Source organism: Amblyomma mixtum, unplaced genomic scaffold (genome assembly GCF_055824585.1).
Source record: "Amblyomma mixtum isolate Tamu unplaced genomic scaffold, ASM5582458v1 scaffold_27, whole genome shotgun sequence".
Classification (NCBI taxonomy): Eukaryota; Metazoa; Arthropoda; class Arachnida; order Ixodida; family Ixodidae; genus Amblyomma; species Amblyomma mixtum.
Window position 1 is genome coordinate 357,587 of NW_028317724.1, and position 22,633 is coordinate 380,219.

The 22,633-nt window shown below is 50.7% G+C and overlaps 1 protein-coding gene across 6 annotated transcripts in view; it reads right to left on the bottom strand.

Annotated features, from left to right (window-relative positions):
- The window catches only part of LOC149324514 (uncharacterized), a 168,507-nt gene that overhangs the window by 61,309 nt on the left and 84,565 nt on the right, over nucleotides 1-22,633 (bottom strand). For 3 of the 6 annotated variants that reach the window (XM_089565456.1, XM_089565453.1, XM_089565452.1), the window contains exon 4: nucleotides 11,434-11,518. The exons of the other annotated variants lie outside the window; for them this stretch is intronic. In XM_089565456.1, coding sequence (XP_089421582.1) covers nucleotides 11,434-11,518 — 85 coding nt within the window. The remainder of the gene's footprint in view (nucleotides 1-11,433; nucleotides 11,519-22,633) is intronic. 6 annotated transcript variants of the gene reach the window in all.

Consider the following 22,633-nt stretch of genomic DNA (forward strand, 5'->3'; position numbering starts at 1 on the left):
TTGGCGACTTCGTGTTTCGTGAGGTGAACGAACTTGGCTTGGGAGGACTGTTGCTTGGCTGTCCTCTCGTCTCGTATTACAAACTTTCGCCAAGTGACCTCGCTTGTGACCATAACTACAGTTGGTCTTCTTGTGCTTGCATTCGGATGCAAGGTGTGCATCCCCGCAGCGGTACCAGGTGTTGCGCCCCGAGAGAGTCTAGAAAGTGATGCTCGTGGTAGCTTGAGCTATCTCCCCAGCATCCTTTTTTGCTGATTCCATTGCTAGGCTGGTCTGCACGACATTTTCGAAAGTGAGGCCCGCTTTGCTTTGTCTCGATGTCTGCGTTATTTATTTATTTTATTTTATTTATAGAATACTGCAGACTTGAAGAAGATTGGTCTAAGCAGGACGGGCTAAAAATACATAAAAATGAGCGCGGCAAATTACATCGCAGAAAACTAACATAGAGTAACAGAACAAAGTAAAGAAGAAGAAAAAACAACTCAACAGCTAACGATAAGCAATTTTGTCAATGGCATTGATGCTGTTTACATCAGCATCAATTCCGCCGACTGCAGCATGAGTGAACGTTGTGAAGGTTAGAATTAAGAATTACTTGGTCTTTGTAGGATGTTATCTCACGAAACAAAACACAGTCATCGGCAAAAAGCCTAATTTGCGCTGGTTCACTAACTACATCCACAATGTCATTGATGTAGACCAAAAGCAGTAATGGTCCAAGCACACTTCCTTGCTGCTCGCCAGAAGTGACCGGAAGGTAATTGGAACAATGGGCATCAATACTGACGAACTGGGCGCGGTTAGAAAGGTAAGCAGAAACCCAGGAAGTAATAAAAGACGGAAGCCCGATATTTTCAAGCTTATATATTAGTTTGGCATGTGAAACAAGGTCAAAAGCTTTTTTAAAGTCTCTAAAAATGACGTCCATCTGCTCTGACTTGTTTAGAATGTCAGCAAAACTATGAACTACAGATGTTAATTGAGTGATGGCCGAAAAGCCCTTTCTAAATACATGTTGGTGTGGCGATAGAATGTATCTGTCATTTAGAAAAGAAGTTATATAAGTGGCTGCAATGTGTTCAATAAATTTACTAGAAGAAAATGTGATTTTGAATGAAAATTATTAGTAACAGATGAGGCTGTACCTTTTTTCTGCATTGGCTCAATCAGCACAACTCTCCAATCCGAAGTAAGAGTGCCGGTTGATAGGTTCGCATGGAATATTATGGCTAGAAATTGGGATAAAATTTCTCTATAACGGCGCAATAACATATCTGGAATTCCGTCCGGACCAGGAGACACTTTCGTTTCCGGATTCAACAACTTTGAAAACACACCTGCAATACAGTGCTTGCAATACGGCAATACAATGCTTAGTTCGGGATGACATGATACACCAGGTTGACATAAGTCTCAATTTGAATTTGTGAAGACAATGTAGAAATATCTGTTAATATGCTCAGCAATGCTTGTTTTACCGTTGATAAGAGCACCATAGGGCAGAATTTTGTCGACAGTTTGTTTTTTCCTGCAGAAGTGTCTCTAAAACTTCTGCGGAGCACTCTGAATGAAGCTTGGTAGCGTGTGCTCAGAATAATGACGTTTTGATTGCCCCACAGCCTGTCGTAGAGCACCTTGCGCACCTTCAATAGCGTTTCGGCAGGCACATGTTCGTTTTAATCGCTTCAGTTGTCGTTTTAGATGCAGGATTTTACACGGAATCCAGGAATTATTTTTGCGTGTTTTCTTTACTTTGTTGGGAAAAAAAATTTTAGGCAATGCGTGCAGATTTCTTTAAATTGATTCCATAGTACAGACACGTCATTTCCTTGAAAATCACTCAGGTATAGATCAAGGTAATCAAGTACGCCTTCATCCCTGGGACGCGAAAAATCTTTCACATAAACAGGATTTGCATGGGGAGAGTTGTGAGGTTTTTGAATGCTACATGAGAAATACATCATACTGTAGTCAGAAAGGCCACTTTCCACCGAGACGAAAAAATTGGCAAAAAATCGGCTAACAAAAACAAGATCAAGTATAGAGGCACAAGTGCCCTGGACACGCGTTGGTTGTGTAACCACCTGTTGAAGGTTGTATTGCAACATAATATCAAAAATGCCATGCGTGCCTAGGCCGGAACTGGAAACAGGACAATTCCAATAAACTCCATGCGGGTTGAAATCGCCAAGAATAATAATCTTATCATGAGTGAATTTGGCCATGTGATCAGCCAAGTCAGAGAAAAACCGCTGTGACGAATCAGGTGGTCGGTAAACCGTGAATAACAATAAAAACTGGCCCCAGCAGCATAGCTTTAAAGAGATGCTCTCGTGATCATGAAGATTTGGTAACACAAAAGCTTGAATACTGTGCTTCACCAAGACAGCAACATCACCACCTCTTGATAGCCTATCGCAGCGGTATGCAGGGTCTGTTCTGAAAGTAGTAGGACTCATTTTTTTTCTAAATTTTATTCATGAGAATAGTACAAACTATTATAATTTTTCAAAGCAGCACCCTTCCGCATCTACACACTGCTGCCAATGAGTTTTCCAGTTTTCGTACGCCTCCACGAACGCCTGGGCCGGAGTGATGTTTAGCTCCCTCGTTACGGCCTGTTGAACCGCCTCTACCGATCCGTGATGCTTCCTCTTGAACGTCAATTTTAGTCTCGAAAGCAGAAAAAAACTTTTAAAAAGCAGAAAAAAGTCTGGCGGGGTCAAGTCGGGGCTATAGGGGGGCTGATACAGCGTTGCCACCTTGTGGTGGGCAAGATACTCCAGTACACGGAACGCTGTGTGGTTCTGCGCGTTGTAATGGTGCAGCCGCCAATTGTTGGAAATCGCTGGGACACGAACAATGTGTTTTCGCAGTCTTTTCAAGACTCCTACGTAAAAAACTGCATTTACTATTTGTCCGGGTGGTACGAACTCTTTGTGGATGACTCCATGTCGATCAAAGCAGCAAATGAGCATGGACTTTTGCTTGGATTTGCTCATTCGCGCTATCTTGGGGCGTTCGGAAGAAGGGGTGTGCAATTGTGAGCTCTGGCGCTTGCTCTCCGGGCCGTATTCGAACACGTACCTCTCGTCACAGGTCACTCAGAAAGTCAGGGTCAGAATATCGGGGTCATCATTCACATGATGAGGAAGATCCTGGCAGATCGCTTTCCAGCTGGCCTTTTGCTCCTCTGATAACACTCGCGGCACCAACTTCGCGCACACTTTCCTCATGGTTAAGTTTTCTGTCACGATCTCAGAAACTTGGGTTTCAGGAATTCTCAAGTCATCAGCAATCATTCTGATACTCATCCTATGATAACTGTTCAGTAAAGTTTTCACTCGCGACACATTTTCGTTGGTCTTGCTGGTCGAAGATTGTCCAGAGTGGTCGTTGTCTTCCACTCTTTCTCTACCTTCTCAGAACAGCTTGTGCCACTCAAAAACACCTGATCTACCCATGGCAGCATCAACGTAGGCCTCCTTAATCATGTAGTGAGTGTCTTTGCCCCTTTTATCAAGCTTTACACAAAATTTGATCGCATATCGCTGATCGAGTAAACGCTCCATGACTCTGCGTTACGGGGCGTTTCAACAGGGGTTCACAAAACAAGCGACCTGCTCTCCTCAACGGCCGAGAGCCGACTGCCGATTTTTCGCAGCTTTCCCGATATCCCCTTCACCCATACTTTGCGCGCAGACCGCCTTTCATCCGCCCGTTCGCCCAGGAAAAAACCAGTCCTAGTACTTTCAGAACAGACCCTGTATGCTATACGTAGAGGGAAAAAACATCAGCATCATCTATTTCTTCTTTCGGTCAAGTTTCATGGATGACTACAATATGCGGATTATAATCTAAGATTAGGGCTTCTAGTTGATTGCTTTTATTTACTATACTACGGGCATTACGGTTCAGCACGCGTAGGTTCTTATCGCTGGGGGGCTAGCGGCACTCCCTGCCTGAACACGACTGACGACTGGTGTGATGGACCGGTTTCTTAAATTGGCCCTGGGTCCACACTGAGCATGAGGAGATTGATGCACAGACTCCAAGAATGATTTTAGAATATGATTTAATTAATGGATCTGGCTTGATGCCGCTTACGGGAAATGCAGTAGGGCTCGTCCACGTCGGGGCTCAGTCAGCTTGTCGTGGCACGGGCTCGACGAATGGCTGGATGTCTTCTGCGGCCGGGCTGGGGACTCTTTGCGGCTGTGCAGCTCTCGTTCTCGGCCAGGCGTTGGAGGAGCTGCTGGCGTGGAAGCGTGCTGTCGGAGGTCGAACGTGGGCGAAAGCTAGACCCCGGGCTCCCTGGTCGATGCGCGGCCCCGGTCTTCTGCCTTCCTCCGTCTCGTCTGCTCGTTCGAATCGTCCCTCTCTGCCCCTTCCTCCCGTCGGCTCCCCCTTTTTAAGCCTTTTGCTTCTTTCTTTCTGCAGCCTCCACCTTCGCCGTAGCCGCCGGCTGCCCCACGCCGCCCCCGCGGCGCCGCCCGCTCGCCGCTTCCTTTTGTTCCCTCCGCGCAGATCTCCCCTGGAATCTTTGTGGCAGGCTTAATCCCCACCGTAGGAGTCGTCGACGGCCATCCTATGCGCGATGTGGCCTTGTCCCTCCGTGGCGACACGCCGCCAGGATGGCGCGGTCTGCCGCTTCCCGGGAGTCACTGACCGGGTTTGTGCGGCCACTGGTGCCCCCGCGGCGCCGCCCGCTCGCCGCTTCCTTTTGTTCCCTCCGCGCAGATCTCCCCTGGAATCTTTGTGGCAGGCTTAATCCCCACCGTAGGAGTCGTCGACGGCCATCCTATGCGCGATGTGGCCTTGTCCCTCCGTGGCGACACGCCGCCAGGATGGCGCGGTCTGCCGCTTCCCGGGAGTCACTGACCGGGTTTGTGCGGCCACTGGTGCCCCCGCGGCGCCGCCCGCTCGCCGCTTCCTTTTGTTCCCTCCGCGCAGATCTCCCCTGGAATCTTTGTGGCAGGCTTAATCCCCACCGTAGGAGTCGTCGACGGCCATCCTATGCGCGATGTGGCCTTGTCCCTCCGTGGCGACACGCCGCCAGGATGGCGCGGTCTGCCGCTTCCCGGGAGTCACTGACCGGGTTTGTGCGGCCACTGGTGCCCCCGCGGCGCCGCCCGCTCGCCGCTTCCTTTTGTTCCCTCCGCGCAGATCTCCCCTGGAATCTTTGTGGCAGGCTTAATCCCCACCGTAGGAGTCGTCGACGGCCATCCTATGCGCGATGTGGCCTTGTCCCTCCGTGGCGACACGCCGCCAGGATGGCGCGGTCTGCCGCTTCCCGGGAGTCACTGACCGGGTTTGTGCGGCCACTGGTGCCCCCGCGGCGCCGCCCGCTCGCCGCTTCCTTTTGTTCCCTCCGCGCAGATCTCCCCTGGAATCTTTGTGGCAGGCTTAATCCCCACCGTAGGAGTCGTCGACGGCCATCCTATGCGCGATGTGGCCTTGTCCCTCCGTGGCGACACGCCGCCAGGATGGCGCGGTCTGCCGCTTCCCGGGAGTCACTGACCGGGTTTGTGCGGCCACTGGTGCCCCCGCGGCGCCGCCCGCTCGCCGCTTCCTTTTGTTCCCTCCGCGCAGATCTCCCCTGGAATCTTCGTGACAGCGTCGAGCCCCCCTCCGTGGCGACACGACGCCAGCCTGCCACTTCCCGGGAAAGTCGCTGACCGGGTCCACTCCGCGCAGCTCTTCCCTGGAATCTTCGTGGCAGGCTTAATCCCCACGGTAGGAGTCGTCGGCGGCCATCCTATGAGCTATGTGGCCTTGTCCCTCCGTGGCGACACGCCGCCAGGATGGCGCGGTCTGCCGCCTCCCGGGAGTCACTGACCGGGTTTGTGCGGCCACTGGTGTACGCGCACGAATCGTCACATCCGCTCCTTCTTAAAAAGAATGTTCATCGAACATTAGGAGTTCACCGCACACTCACACATACACACACACACGGGCGCGCACGCTGTTCAGGACTGCACGAAAATCACGCCCTCCTTCCCAACGAGCATCGAGCCAGACCGAAGTTTAAGAACAATTCTTTCACGTAGATACCACTCGAGTGCACACAATGAAATAATAATTAACAGTATTTACAAGATTTCAAACAAGAAAACAAACAAAACGAAACTAAAAGAATCGCACTTGTACCGTACCTAACAAAACAAAAGGGAATACAGACTTAGTGAGGTACCCCCCTGTCCACTACTCTGCTACGTAGGTAGTACCTGGCTGCTGGAATGAGAGAGGGAGCAGGAACCGGTTCAGCTGACATAGCTTGTTCGGCTGCTGTCCGTGGAATCAGGCTGCCAGATTGGCTGCCTCCTCCTCAAGGAGGGCGCTTCCGAGCTGCGACTTCATGAAGTGTTCCAGTTCATCACAGGGACTGAACTTTTTGTGCTGGCTGCTCTGACCGCTTTTCTGCAATGCAGGGTGGTTTACAATGGCGGGCTCCGTGCGAAGATCGTCCTCCCCCTCCTGTCCCCTTGAGGTAGCCGTTTTAGAAAGAGGCGAGCATGCTGGTGCTTCCTTTAACCTGTTAGCGTGAACTACAGCTGTCGATGCCCCTGCGATATGCCGAATCCGAAAATTAACCGGCGATAGCTGCTCTACTACGCGGTAAGGTCCTTTCCATTTGGGCGTGAACTTACGGGCGAGTCCTGCCTTGACCTGCACGCACTCAAGATATACGCTGTCTCCCACCTTGAAAGGAACCGCCCTAGCCCTAGAGTCGAACCGCCTTTTCCTTTTGTCGGCTGCATCCCGTAATGTTTCGACTGTTACGTCATGGGCCACTTGCAATGGAGACGTCAGCGGAGTTTTTCTTTCCAGGCAAGAACGGCAGTTAGCGCAGTACTCTTTAACGTCGGAACGCATGCCCTGCCAGTAATAGTAACGCTCCAACCTCCATTGCGTCTTCATTACTCCCAGATGGCCCGCGTACGGGGCATCGTGAAAAACTCTCAAGATGTGCGTCACCATTGACCGTGGCACCACCACTCTTTCCCATACTTGGCCAGCCTGCCTTCCTGACCGCGTGGGCCGGGTGCGCTTCCGTAGTGTCCCCTCGTTGTCAACAAAGTAACAGTTGTCGGGGTCTCGGGCGATCCCCCCCGAAACAGCATGAAATATTTTCTCTAGCGCCTTGTCCTTCCGCTGCTCGGTGCGGAGGTCGTCTGTATCTATAGCTGGAAGAAGCTCATTCACAGTGCGCACCAAATTAGCTCCACTTAATGCGTCCGCGTTTGTGTGCGCCCTGCCTGGCTTGTGTTCTATCTCAGACCGAGGCGGCACTACCGTTTCTCTCCTTGCCCTAACGCTAACACTTGCATGTGTTGGCGAGCATTGTTCCGCGCTCTGTTCCCCACAATCCACTCGTGCAACGTACTCAGCCTCTCGGTTTGCTAATGGGACCAAAGCTCCGCGACAGGAAAGGCAGTTTTGGCTTAGTATGACATCGATGCCATGTTGCCGCAACAGGTCCTGACCTACGAGGCCCGATATGTCATCCGGCAGCGACACCGCGTCTGAACAAATGTAGCTTGGATGGTCAAAGCTACTGTTCCCAATTGTGAAGCGCAAAAGGTACAATCCTCCTGTGCCGAGATCAGTTCCAGTAATCCCCACGAAGCGCACTTTCGGAGATTCTCGGGCCTATTGCACCTGCCTGTCTCCCCTCCTTGTCAGTAAATCGAAAAACTTTTCCTTGAGGAGCGTTATCCGGGAGCCAGTGTCAACCAAAAGTTTGCAAGTGACCCCGTTTACCACGAATTTGGCAATCGGACAGGACTCTCCAAAAACGCTTATAATAGCACAACTACCGTCACCTTTCTCAACCGGCTCGGCTGCGGGGGACTCTACGAGTTTCTTCGGAGCGGTGGCTCTTTGTTCCCTCTCCGTGTCGGTCTGTGCACGCCGCTGCCCATTTGATACACCCGATTCGCGGTTTAGCTCGGGACAAAATCTAGTAATGTGACCGTACATTTTGCAAGCATAACAGCGAGCCTGCCTCCGTTCACGGTCCCTAAAATTGCTCCTGCTGTTCGGCTGTACGCTTTCAGCAAGGAGCGCCTCCAGCCGATCTAGCCTATCAGTCAACTGAATAACGCCCGCGTCAGCGCTTGCGCTTTTTAGCTCCGTTACGAGCCGCACCCTTTCCTCACTAGAGACCAGCAGCTCATTACGCTCCTCTTCTACGGCCGCCTCTGTCGCTCCCTCAAGAGTCGATGGTGCTCTAGACAAGACAAACCTGCGCACTGGATCCCTCAGGCCAATGAGGAACTGTGACTTCATTTGCTCCAGCAGCAGCTCTTTAGCGTACTTTTGCCTCACACTATCAGGTCCCGGTTCTCGCGCTAGGGTTTCATTCCCCAGGAAGCGAAGGCGGGAGGCAAACGCGTGTGCGTCTTCCTTTCGCCCCTGTCGAGCGTCGAGGAACCGCCTGAGTTTTACGCTGGAAGGTTCCCTGTCGAAATATTTGAACGCCAGGGTTTTGAATTCAGTCACCGTGCCAGCCTTCCTGACTTCCTCATCTCTCCAGGCAAAGTTATGTGCTGCTCCAGACATGCGACATTTCGCCATTCCCAGCTGCTGTGCATCATTTAAACCACCCATTTTGCACACCTGCTCTAACATGTCAAAATATTCAACAATAGACGGCCCCTGACCGTCGCCAGTGAATTTCTCCACCATGCTTGACAAAGCAAATACGCTTGCCCCAAAGGGCTGTGCACTCGAGTGGGCCGCATCCATTTTAGACCGAATAGTCAGCGCCTCAAGCTCCTCTCGCTGGGGGTGCAATCCAGCTTTTGCGCAATGATTTAAGTGTGGACCCCACTTGTGGCATAAATGTGATGGACCGGTTTCTTAAATTGGCCCTGGGTCCACACTGAGCATGAGGAGATTGATGCACAGACTCCAAGAATGATTTTAGAATATGATTTAATTAATGGATCTGGCTTGATGCCGCTTACGGGAAATGCAGTAGGGCTCGTCCACGTCGGGGCTCAGTCAGCTTGTCGTGGCACGGGCTCGACGAATGGCTGGATGTCTTCTGCGGCCGGGCTGGGGACTCTTTGCGGCTGTGCAGCTCTCGTTCTCGGCCAGACGTTGGAGGAGCTGGTGGCGTGGAAGCGTGCTGTCGGAGGTCGAACGTGGGCGAAGGCTAGACCCCGGGCTCCCTGGTCGATGCGCGGCCCCGGTCTTCTGCCTTCCTCCGTCTCGTCCGCTCGTTCGAATCGTCCCTCTCTGCCCCTTCCTCCCGTCGGCTCCCCCTTTTTAAGCCTTTTGCTTCTTTCTTTCTGCAGCCTCCACCTTCGCCGTAACCGCCGGCTGCCCCACGCCGCCCCCGCGGCGCCACCCGCTCGCCGCTTCCTTTTGTTCCCTCCGCGCAGATCTCCCCTGGAATCTTTGTGACAGGCTTAATCCCCACCGTAGGAGTCGTCGACGGCCATCCTATGCGCGATGTGGCCTTGTCCCTCCGTGGCGACACGCCGCCAGGATGGCGCGGTCTGCCGCTTCCCGGGAGTCACTGACCGGGTTTGTGCGGCCACTGGTGCCCCCGCGGCGCCGCCCGCTCGCCGCTTCCTTTTGTTCCCTCCGCGCAGATCTCCCCTGGAATCTTCGTGACAGCGTCGAGCCCCCCTCCGTGGCGACACGACGCCAGCCTGCCACTTCCCGGGAAAGTCGCTGACCGGGTCCACTCCGCGCAGCTCTTCCCTGGAATCTTCGTGGCAGGCTTAATCCCCACGGTAGGAGTCGTCGGCGGCCATCCTATGAGCTATGTGGCCTTGTCCCTCCGTGGCGACACGCCGCCAGGATGGCGCGGTCTGCCGCCTCCCGGGAGTCACTGACCGGGTTTGTGCGGCCACTGGTGTACGCGCACGAATCGTCACACTGGTCAGTTCAACTCTTGCACTGTGGCGTCATCCCGCGCGTAAACTGTACTATCCACTTTCAATTTATCGTTTATCAGGGAGGCCTTCTTTCCTTTTAGTTTTTCGTGCAGGGCACTAGCCCAAAGAAGCTCTCTTTTGGAGAGCGTCTCCACGCGTAGAATCGTTCTGAACCGATATGTCCGTTCCTTTAAGTTTGAATGCGTTTTTCATAATTTCCTGTTTCTCGTTTTAGTTCTGGAAGAATATTATGACCGGCATTGGTTTTCCTGGTTTCCCAATCCTATGAATTCTTCCAATAAACTGGCAGGTGATACTAAGCTTTTCAGTAAACTTATCGACAACTTTCTGTTTTGGTGCCGACACAGTTTCATCCGGGTCTTCAGATAACCCGAAGACGATCAAGTTTGAGCGCCTACTCGAGTCCTCCAAATGAGTGACTTTCGCTTGTGGTGGGTAATACGACACCATCGCGCACTGCAGACGTCGTCTTGCTGACGTAACCGCTGCAGAAATGCTTGTTGCATGCGTGCTTAGGACATTCGCAACACTAGAACTCTTTCCAGTAACTTTACGTAGAAAACGTCTGCAGAGCTCGGCGACGCGCAGGCTGCGAAAATGGGCGAGTCCTGCCAGTTACTCATGCCATCACCTCCATAACAAACACTCTGGAAACCATGTTTAGGATGCAGTGGGCACGCGTGGTTCATTTGGTATCGATACAGCTATTAATAGCAGTATCGATAGAACTATGAAAAATACTGTGGACAGTATCGATACTACAATCAAAAGTACTAACTATCGATAGTACAATCGAAAGCGCGCTATCGATAGTACTATCGATAGTTTTGCATCACTACTCTGTGCACCTGTGAAACGGCTATTGTGAAATGGCTGTTCTACCATCGGCCACCGCACATCAAGAGTGGCTGTTTCTTCTGAACTGTATCCTCTTATGGCATGGACCACCGCGAGTGGTCCGAGGCCGCCTGTTCACGGCCGATATCGTTGAAGAGCTGCTATGTTTGTGCCCAGTTATCTACAGACATTCAACGCCATATCACCCACAGTAAAACGGTCTGAAGGAACACATAAACAGAACTCACACCAACATGATTGCCATTTATGTGGACTTTGACCATAAGAACTGGGACGCCATTGTGCCCTTCATTACGTATGCCTTGAATTCCGCCGCTAATCAAATAACCGGATACAGACAATTGTACCGCTTGTAGGGTCGTCCGCCTCGCCACACCTTGGGCACCATCCTACCATTTCCCATCAGTGAGAACCTGTGTATCGCCGAGATGCTGTCTTTAGCTGAACAAGCTCGCCGGATTGCCCGCCTGCGCACCATTGCTTCTCAAGAACGCTCCAATAACCGCTACGCTAGGCCTCGCCGGCATGTTGTCTATTGTCTTACTTTGGCGCCCACTCAGCCGCTGGAGCTTGAACAAAAGCTACTGGCCCACTACGATGGCCCTTATGTACTTGTGGCCAGAATTAGTGACATCCCATATCAGATTGCGCGCTTCACCGCAACTGGTCGCCGTTCTCATATGTCGCTCGTCTGAAGCCATGCCAGCCTTGGGACACCGCATAACTCGCCCGGCAGGCTTCGTCTGCGCAGGAGAAAAACATTAGAAGAGAGGGAGAAGAAGAAGAATGATTGAGTGATTGAGAAAGTGGCCTTCACTAATCTCGATTGACCGTCGAGAATCCTTGCGCTGGTGCTGGTGCTTGACTGTGAGTTGAACTGTGGTGTCTTGGTAGTGCCGGCGTGCTCATCACTGGTGAGGCCTTTCTACGTGGGGGGATTTGGCTAGGTCTGAGGTTAGGTCCGCAGGCGTGGTTAATGCGCATTTGACGGCGCGTTTGGCTCAGGTGTGTCGCTGACCTCTCCGGGCAAAGGGTCCGCAGCCTGGTTTGCCAGCTTGCCCACCCAAAGCTTGCTGCTGGGCTCTTTTAAAGGGACACCGAGGAGAAATTGAAGTTGGCTTGTATCGACAGAATACCAACTCCTGATTACAAAAACGCCACTCGTACTGACAACAAAGCTCTTGAAACGTAGAAAAGAGCAAGAACCAAAATACAGGTATCGCCGCTACAGGCCAAACTCGCAAGTGCAAGCATGATGACGTCATAGGACAAAACAGTGTTGCTAGAACCAATGGTTCTAGCAAAACTGCGACACGAGAGTCACGAATCACTGAGGCGCAGCCAATGCATGCGCAAATCTCCTTGACGTCGCCAGATGGCACCACGTACCCGGCAGCTACGCGCTCGCCTCCAGCATCGGGACCAATCAGCGCCTGCTCACCGGCGGTAGGCGGGCTCCCGGTAATTCGCTAACGGTAACAATATACACGGTATGCTAAAGGTGTCTATTTGAGAGAACTTCGTTGACGACTTCGAGAACGGGATCCATCGTAACGCTGGCAAAACGCCGGTGTAAACGTAAACGAAGCGACCGTAGCGACGGCTGCAATAGCCGATGGATGCCTTCAACGTGCGGCCGGCGGTAGCTTTCTTTTCGGCTGCTGCTGGGCCGCTCTGCTGGCCATCAGAAATCACGGAGTCTGCGTTACGTCATGTGCCCGTCATGTTTCACGTTACTTAGTCCTCTGTCGTCATAAGAGAATCCCATGTTTGAATCAGAGCGGCGGAAAAAACTTTTCCAACTTCGAATCCAAATTTCTTAAAAATAAATGCATCTTTCGCTGCCGGCCAAGTGGCAACAAAGCCATGAAATGCCGAAGTATCGGATTTTGCTGTAAAAAAAATATTAATAGAGCTCTCCTCACTGTCCCTTTAAGAAGAATGGAATTGACGTCATCCCTGTGGCTCTCGTACCGATCGGTGGAGGGCATGATCAAGGTGAAAAGCTCTAAAATTCTTCAGCAGGAGCTATGGTCTCTAACCAATCACTATTTACCGATCTCTGAGGTGCGACCGTTCGGCCGTAGAGGATTTATTTGTCTGCAAGTCATCTGACATTGCTTGCGCCACAGACCTGCTCCGGTGCATAATTTTTTCTCATTGCCGGTGAAAGCCTACCTCCCGGAACACTCGCATGCTCCAAAGGTATTGTTCGTGGTGTCGACCCAGCATCTTCCCCGCAGGAAATACTTGAAGAGTTTCAGGATGCCGGTGTGGGGGTTCTTTCTGTCTACCGGTGCAGTAGAGAAGTAAACGGTTTCTGCCTACCAACAAATTCAGTTATAAGAACTTTTGCTGGCTCCTTGTGTCGTCTAGTTTACCGTGTGGACACCCTGCAGCCCCGTCCTCTCCAATGCACCACCTTCTGGAGGTTCGGCCGCAGTAGTAAAACGTGCAAATCGGCGACCCGCTGCCGTGTTTGTGGTCAATGTCATTCAGCTGACAACTGCGCCTCTGTTACGGCCCTGTGTTGCCTCTGCAACTCCAACCACTCAGCTTATGATGTCAACTGTTCGAAACGCGCCGACGAACAATGCCTGTTAGATATAATCCAGGTGAAGCGATGCTCGAGAGAAGATGCATATGCACTTTAGGACCGGAAGAATAACTCATACGCTAGCCGTGCGCGATCTTCTGTTGGAAATCTTGAGTCAAGTGTGACTGCTTCGATAGTGTCCACAGCAGAACAGGCTCTTTCTGTGGTCGTGGAGCGAATGCTGTGCACTTTTACCGAGGCTTTATTTGAACTTGCTGCAGGACAATGTGCGCTTTCTCAACCATCTGTTCAGGCGGCGACGTCTGCATCTCTTCCAAATTGTGCTGCTTGTACTCGTTCCTTACGCATCCCAAGTCCCCCTCCCACCAGCTCTCCTCGCATTGTCTCTAGCGTAGATATTTGCACCCAGGATGTTGAAATGCTCTGCCTTTCCCAGAAGAGTCGAGCTTCTTCCTCACCCTCGAAGTCAGTTGCTGCTCAATCCAAAACAGAGAAAGGACCCTCAAAAGTAATCCCCTAGTCTGATGTGTTGAAAGAGGCTGTTGCTGCCTCTTTCATCAGTCAATAATCATGGCAGGTCTAAATGTTCTTCAGTGGAATTGCTCCTCTTTTCTTTGTTCCCTTCCTGACCTTGAACTACTACTACTACTTCAGGGACACTACGGTTAAAAGTACGGCAAGCGATTTCAGTTTCGATATAAAGACTAGTTTTGACTGCACATCGTCCAATATTATCTACATGCTCCAGTGCTCCTTCTGCCAGAAACAATATATCGGAGAAACCGGGCAAACAATGAGTGCCAGATTAAACGGGCACCGGGCTGACACAACACGGAATGAACAGAAGGCAGTGTCGACCAATTTTAATCAACGCCATCACAAATTCGACGAACTCAAATTGTTCATTCTTCAGTCAGGCTTCAAATCGACTAGGGACAGAAAATACAGAGAAGCATTCCTAATCCACAAATTTAAAACACTGCAACCAACAGGGATTAACATGTCCAGAGGAAATCTGGAATCTCTCAGGTACATTTCAGGGTTAGCATCATTTTAAATTAACAAATGTCTTGCACGTGGTCAGACCATTTCCTAGAACCTCGCATAAGTATATTATCTTTTCAGGAGGACACGAGGGCGCGATGGGGGGCGCGGGCGTGGAGGTAGACAGGGACAAGCCCTTGTCCCTGTCTGCTTCTATGTCCGTGTCTTTTGTTGCGCCCCTGTGTCCTCCTGAAAAGTTATGAACCAACACGCCCAAATACAAGTACTTCTGAGTATACTATCGCTCTTTGCACCCTTCCCACGTCATATCTTCCACCACATTTCCGGCCTTCTCACCCTCTCCCTTTGTTCACCTTTTTTTTTCTCCTAATCCCCTACCATCAGTTCTCGGAAACCATGACATTCCTGTTACCCCCTCTGCCCCCACCTTTTGGCTTTCTCTGAACTCGAGCCATTGCCCCCTCCCCTCCTGCCTTGTCCTTCCTTGGAAATGCCCCCCCTTTCGTTCTCCTTCCAGTGCCAGCCTATTTTGTTTGCCTTGTTCTCATTTCCCTGTACCACGCTGACTAATCCTCTTATCTGAGTTTTTCAGGTCCATCCAGCGCCAACCCCCTGTCGCAGCCCCTTCAAAGCCATTGTTCATTACACACCCTCGGGATATAAGTTTTTCCACTATTGCAGCTTACCGAATCAAGATTCACCTCCCTCCCCTTCCTGACACGCATCCCCTCTCACACCACTTTCCTTCCCCACCCCCGGGGCCTTCCTCCTCGGAGCGAAGGCCCTATTTAATCCCTGCCAATGATGAATGCTTTGCCCAGACGAAGACAAGTCCCCTTGTCGAAACGTTGGCTCAAGCAACCTGAGGTTTTCCCCTCCCTTGTTCATTTTGTGATCGCCAAGGACCATCTACCGCACCCTCTCTCTACCATATAATCCAGATATAGTGATTTTGCAAGAGACGTGGCTCTCTTTAGTTAAATTATTTTCAAGGAATAAGACGAAGATCTAGTGGGTGGATACGTGTCCGCATCTAGCTCTCTGCTTTCGCCTTGTCTTGCCAGTTTTCTCGCCTTTTGCGTGGGTGGGACAGTGCCCTCCGTGAGAACGAATGCCGAAGACGCCCCTGCAGAGAGATTCCGGGCAAGATGGGCAGATTCTCAAGTGAAAAAACCAAGCCGGAACCCTAAGGCGCAAGCTAGGCTTAGCTCGGCGCCGCCCAGCGAAGCCGCGCTATGCGCCTCCATGGATTCTGCGTCGTCGACGACAGCTACGCGGGCGCCCGCTGTGTTGCCACCTGACGCAGCCTCCACGTCTATGCTATCTTGAGTGCCTATGGGTCTCCAGCCTGCTTCGTCTCCCGATGCAACGACACTTGCCGGTGCCATGGACTGCTCCACCGCCTCCGTGCCAGTGGCACTCCCTCAAGAAACAGTGGCCGTCGTACCTGTTCAGTACTCCCATCAAAGGCCGACACCAGCGTCTGAGTACCTGCTGCCTCCACTCATGCCTTCTGTGAGTCAAGCCTCGCTTCCACCTGCTGCTCACTGTTTCCGCGTCACAATCAAGCCCACATTGCGCTTTCATATGACTGCAATCCCTGCCCGGTGTGTTCAAGCAACATATGACCACGCTCTTGGCTCTTCGAACTACTGCGGATTCATCGTTCATCGCCCATCGAACACCGTCACGGTAAACTTGTCATCCTTGGTGGGTGCCCAGAAGATGTGCGCAGTTACGCAGATCCCCCTGGACGATAGCAAGCATGTCCCGGTGCAAATATATTTTGCACCTAGCCCTGACTCCCTCCGCTGCATGGTTTACCCTGTCGACAGCACACGTCTGCCGGAGGAGGTGCGCGCAAACATTGGCTGTAAAACTCACGCAGTACTGCAAGCATGTGGGCGCCGGGGCTCACACCTGCTCGTTCTGCAAAGGCCTTTGACTGTCAGAGTACTTTACCTACTACGGTGCGATCATTAAACCACAACACCACGTCATATTTTTTGCAATCCTTGCCAGAAAGAAGGCCATATGCAAAATACCTGCCCTAATCCTGCTGCTGTGGTCGACATGAATGAACCAACAGTTCTTTGTGCCTTAATTATGCAAATCGCTGGACCATGACATTCACTACCCTGCTTGTCCAAAGAAGAAGCGAGCAAAAAAGTTGCATAAACCATTTGTAAAGAGGGATATTCCTACAAGTAATCGCTTTGCTGCTCTCACATGAGGCGACAACGACTTCCCTGAACTTCCTTTAACTGCCCCCGCTGCTCACCACCCGTCTTCTCAGTACCCGTCCTCTCGCCAGCGTTCATACACACAAGCGGCTCACCTTCGTGGATCAAATGGTACACCAACATGACCAGATGCATCTCTCACAAGTGGATTCCACATACGAAGACACAGCTTTAGAAAATGCCATCGCAGAGGCTCGCCGCCCACTAGCCGGACTCACACAGTGCCGCGAACAGCGTCGTTCTTATTCCTCTCGAAGAATACTAAACACTCGGGAGCAATCTTCACAGGAATCACCTCCAGTCAGCACTGGGCCAAAATCAGGTACCGACCACCCGTTAACCGTCACTACGCCGACAGCGGACAAAATATTGGCGCTCATGAAGCAGTTGACCTCCCTCATCATAGAAGCTATTCGGCCTCGCAATGCATAGCGCCTCGTCTATGGTGGTGCCGTGGAACTGTCGAGGCTTTGCTGATAAGGACTCTGAGGTGAACATCCGCCTTCACGACGGAAAGCTGAAGGCATGAGCCTTCCTACTGCAAGAGCATAATTCACTTCCACGCCTTTCAGCATTCTGCGCATACTATTCACCCTCTATCCTTGATCGCCGTTGCATCGCCTCCTCCCTCAGCCAAGGTAAATCTGCAATTTATATTCACACCTCAAATCCCCGTATTCCGCTAGACCTTTCACGGTGGTGCAGCACACCTCGAGAGGTCGTCGCCCTTCTTGTTAAACCAGCACGCACCCCCTTAATTCTAGTTTCTTTTAAGGCGAAAGCCTTTAATGTCTCATCGTTGTAAGCAGCAGTTGTCGACAGAGAATGTCACGCTTTTCAGTTGGTCGAAACGGTCGTGACGTCACAGAGTGCGCCAATTTCAAACGGGGCCAGTTGTACTTTGGCTAGTAACCATGCAACAAATTGAAGGGACCATATAGTGATGCTCCAATTAAGTGGGACTGAGCTTAGTTAATTGCTTAATTACCTAATTAGCCTAATTAACTTCTCTAGTCAGGCCATATAAATAAATAAAACCTAGCAAGAAATTGGTCGAGCTCGGGAATCGAACCCCGGTCTTCGGAGTGCGAGACGAGCATGCTATCCACTCCTCCATGTCAGCTTTTTTTTTTTTCTTTATTGCCACTCCTCCATGTCAGCTCGATGGTTTGGAACGAACAAAGGCACGTCTAGTGAATACGGTGTCTTCGCTCACTGCCATCCTCCTCCCTTCCCTTCCGGCGATGTTTAGGTGTCCACCGAGATATGAGAGAGAAATACATTTCCTTTCCTCAAAAACCAATTTACCGACGAGGCATAGAACCGAATGGGCGATGGCGTTCTATGGGCTCCCTGGCAGCGTTACAAGACGCTCTCGCGTTCCACGCTTAGAGGCGAAGCTTAACATCTTAACCACACATCAGTGACCACACTTTAGGTCAAAAAAGTGCACCCCCCCCCCCCCCCTGAATTTTGACGGGTGTCCACCGAGATATGTGAGACAGTTACTGCGTAATTTTCTTTCCTCAAATACAATTTTCATTTTCTTCATTACGGGCCATCTTCGTCTTTCTTTTTTCACTCCCACTTCCTCCGTTCCTCTACGGTGCGGTTCAGGTGTCCACCGAGATGACAGAGATTTACTGCGCCATTTCCTTTCCTCAAAAACCGTTGCGTTGAAACGGCAAGGCATCGCGCCGAACGGGTGGTGGCGTTCCGTGAACTCCCTGGCAGCGCTACAACACGCTGTCGCGTTCCACTCCTAAAGGCGAAGCTTAAGCTTAATTAGCAGTTAATTAGTATTCAGGCATTAATCAGTAATTAACCATTAATTAGTCATTTGTCATCACTTAGTAATTAGTACTCAATTACATGTGACGCCACCAGTGCCACAGAAGCACTGAAAGTGGTGCGGGAAACGCTTTCGCCTCTACGCACTTTAGACAGTCAAAGTGCCCCCTGAATTTTTTTATGGCCGTCCTGGCTCCACATCTCCCAATCTTGGGTTCGTTTTCTCTGTTCTGCCAACCCGGGCATCCCTATTCTAGATGGTAGAGACTTCAACGGCGCACACACTTCGTGGGGTTACCCATCAGGTTAGTCATAGGGTGGACACGTCTAAGGCAGCTTTTCAGATAATTCCTTTCAATCAATCAATCAATCAATCAATCAATCAATCAATCAACCAGGTTTATTTTCACATCAAGGATGTGAGGAGCGGGGACAAAAAGCCTACAGAGGCTTGACGGAGGTCCCCGCCCCCTACAGCAGCTACATTGTGCACAAAAACCCACAATCACACAACGCTACAGTACATGTTATGCCTGTGACATTTAAATGAAGAGCACATCGCATCGAAAATAGACTTGTTCAGGGCATCAAAAAACACATAACCATCAAACATTCACGTCAATAGGGAAGGCATAACAGCAGGCTGAGTTAGCACAGTAAAGAAAGAAACGATATATTGTTACTCTTCCCTAATTACAGTTTTTCGCAAATTGTTTAAAATGGACGGCATATGATAGGCAAGCATTTTTCTGCCGTAGTTACTTCGCGTTCGCGGTAAATACCAATAGTCTCCAATGCGCGTACTGTAGGGGTCTTCTCTTCATATCAGTCTAGACAAATCAGCGAGAAATGCAGTCCCTTGATTAATATTTGATGTGTAATTTTTACGCAGCAGGACAGAGTACAATTGCGCAATATGTACAATGTGTAATGCCTCAAAGACAGGTTTGCTGCGCGCTTTTAAACGACCCGAATTTACCCCGTCCATGAGGTGGCTCGTATTCACCTGACTTGACTTGTGGTTAGGCCCCGATAACCCTCGTTGGGATGTTGAATCAGATACTTGGGTAGTGATCACTGCCCTATTTCTATCTCCCTCACTCCTTCGCGTCTGCGGAAAATACGCCGCAGCGATCGCATAACATGATGGGACTCTGTACGCGCTGACAATCATTTACAGTCAATCCGTCTTCAGCACTGCCTACTCTATGTGCTCTTCTCGCAACTCATACTATTACAACTACTGTAAATGAAGGCGATCAAAACCCGGACATACACCTCCTGAATCTATGGGCTCTTCGGCATCAGGCCGATCATTCTGCTCCTCGCCACCTCGAGGACCCCTCGGCTCTTCCGTCTCTTCACCGAGCTACCGCAAGTGCGCGGCGTTATGTAAAGCGACTAGGCAGGCAACGCTGGGCTCCGTGGTGTGCCCGCCTGTCCTCTCCGCAGAGAAATCAACACCTTTTTACAGTGTTTCACGCCGTGGAGCGCCCTTCTCAGGTTGCAGATTACACAGAAAGCATTCGCCTCGCGCTGAATGTGGATGAGGATGCATTTGCAGCTGCCCGTCAGTTTTTTCCACACCATGACTGCACCTCTACATCTCCTCCTGACTTGTCGGTTACAGAGACCTCAGATGAGATTACTTCTGACCTATTCATGGAAGAATTGCTGTCCTTCATCGAACGCCTTAAAACTCACTTCTTCCGAGCACGACGGCATACCTAACTCTCTATTCCGTAGCTTGGAAGGGTCTGCTTTGCAAACCCTACTTGATACTTTCAACCAAGTGGGGCATTCTGGCGTCATACCTGGAGAGTGGAAGCGTTCGATTGTGGTCCCAATACCCCAGTCAGGTAAGCCACCAATATCTGTCTCAGCCCTTCGTCCAATTTGTCTCACACCTACCACCTGCAAAGATTCTCGCCGCACCTTGTTGTGTCGCTGGAATCACACGATTGTTACCCAGATTCCCAGATCAGTTTCCGTCCACAAATTGGAACGGAAGATGGTCTTTCTATTTTGGCAGCTGACTTGCTTCACCAGTCCGCAGAATCACCTTGTTCGAACCTTGATCGCTACAGACATAACAAAGGCATATGATAACATCCTTCGCTGTGGCATTCTTGCCTCCCTTCAAACTCTTGGTCTCCCTCACCGGTTTCTCCTCTCCATTCACGCCTTTTAAAAAAATCGAACCTTCAGTGTACGTGTCCACGGAAAGCCCTTAGGTGACTTCCCTTGCAATAGAGGAGTGCCCCAGGGCTCCGTTCTCGCCCCCACATTATTCAATGTGGCTTTTATTAAGGCGAAAGCCTTTAATGTCTCATCGTTGTAAGCAGCAGTTGTCGACAGAGAATGTCACGCTTTTCAGTTGGTCGAAACGGTCGTGACGTCACAGAGTGCGCCAATTTCAAACGGGGCCAGTTGTACTTTGGCTAGTAACCATGCAACAAATTGAAGGGACCATATAGTGATGCTCCAATTAAGTGGGACTGAGCTTAGTTAATTGCTTAATTACCTAATTAGCCTAATTAACTTCTCTAGTCAGGCCATATAAATAAATAAAACCTAGCAAGAAATTGGTCGAGCTCGGGAATCGAACCCCGGTCTTCGGAGTGCGAGACGAGCATGCTATCCACTCCTCCATATCAGCTCGATGGTTTGGAACGAACAAAGGCACGTCTAGTGAATACGGTGTCTTCGCTCACTGCCATCCTCCTCCCTTCCCTTCCGGCGAGGTTTAGGTGTCCACCGAGATATGAGAGAGAAATACATTTCCTTTCCTCAAAAACCAATTTACCGACGAGGCATAGAACCGAATGGGCGATGGCGTTCTATGGACTCCCTGGCAGCGTTACAAGACGCTCTCGCGTTCCACGCTTAGAGGCGAAGCTTAACATCTTAACCACACATCAGTGACCACACTTTAGGTCAAAAAAGTGCACCCCCCCCCCCCCCCCCCCTGAATTTTGACGGGTGTCCACCGAGATATGTGAGACAGTTACTGCGTAATTTTCTTTCCTCAAATACAATTTTCATTTTCTTCATTACGGGCCATCTTCGTCTTTCTTCTTTCACTCCCACTTCCTCCGTTCCTCTACGGTGCGGTTCAGGTGTCCACCGAGATGACAGAGATTTACTGCGCCATTTCCTTTCCTCAAAAACCGTTGCGTTGAAACGGCAAGGCATTGCGCCGAACGGGTGGTGGCGTTCCGTGAACTCCCTGGCAGCGCTACAACACGCTGTCGCGTTCCACTCCTAAAGGCGAAGCTTAAGCTTAATTAGCAGTTAATTAGTATTCAGGCATTAATCAGTAATTAACCATTAATTAGTCATTTGTCATCACTTAGTAATTAGTACTCAATTACATGTGACGCCACCAGTGCCACAGAAGCACTGAAAGTGGTGCGGGAAACGCTTTCGCCTCTACGCACTTTAGACAGTCAAAGTGCCCCCTGAATTTTTTTCTCTTGTTCGAGCCCTAGAGACCTTCCCTTCTATCCGTGTGCCCGCGTACGATCATGACATAACCTTTTGGTGCTGTCATCCAGATGCGCCTCTGGTGGCCCGCGTGCGCTCATACCGCTCGCCAGCTTGTGCGCTCTATCCTTGAGCCACGGATAATATATATCTGGCAAAATTTCACCGTTTCACCCGCAGTGGTTCCTCTAGTACGCGCTGGATGTCTTGACATCTCGACATTAAATCGTGTTTCATTCGCACTGGAAACAAAGCCGCCTTACGGAAAGCTCGATCTTTAAATTTTACAGTAGGCAGTTCTCCGATTCCTCAGGTAAAAACTGTTCGTATTCTTGGCCTCCTCCTTCATACATCTGGGACTGGCACCCCATGGGTGGCAGCAACCCGTAATTCGGTTCACGCTACTATAGGTCTGATTCGTCGATATGCGATCTGGTGGCCCGCGTGCGCTCATACCGCCCGCCAGCTTGGGCGCTCTATCCTTGAGCTACGGATAATATATATCTGGCACAATTTCACCGTTTCACCCGCAGACAGTGGGACTCCCTTGAAGCTATCAATCGTGAGGCTAAGCGCGCCATAACATGTTTGCCCCGTTTAACACCCACAGCCCTGCTTGAGGAGTTCACCCAACTTAATACTCTGAGTGAACTCATTGACCAGCGGGTGGCAAAGAGAGCTCGCAAACAGTCTCTACAAGTTCATCGTTTAAAGACGCTCCATCCGTGATCCCACTGTTAGCTCACCGACAACCGGCCCACTGTTTTCCCGTCGGT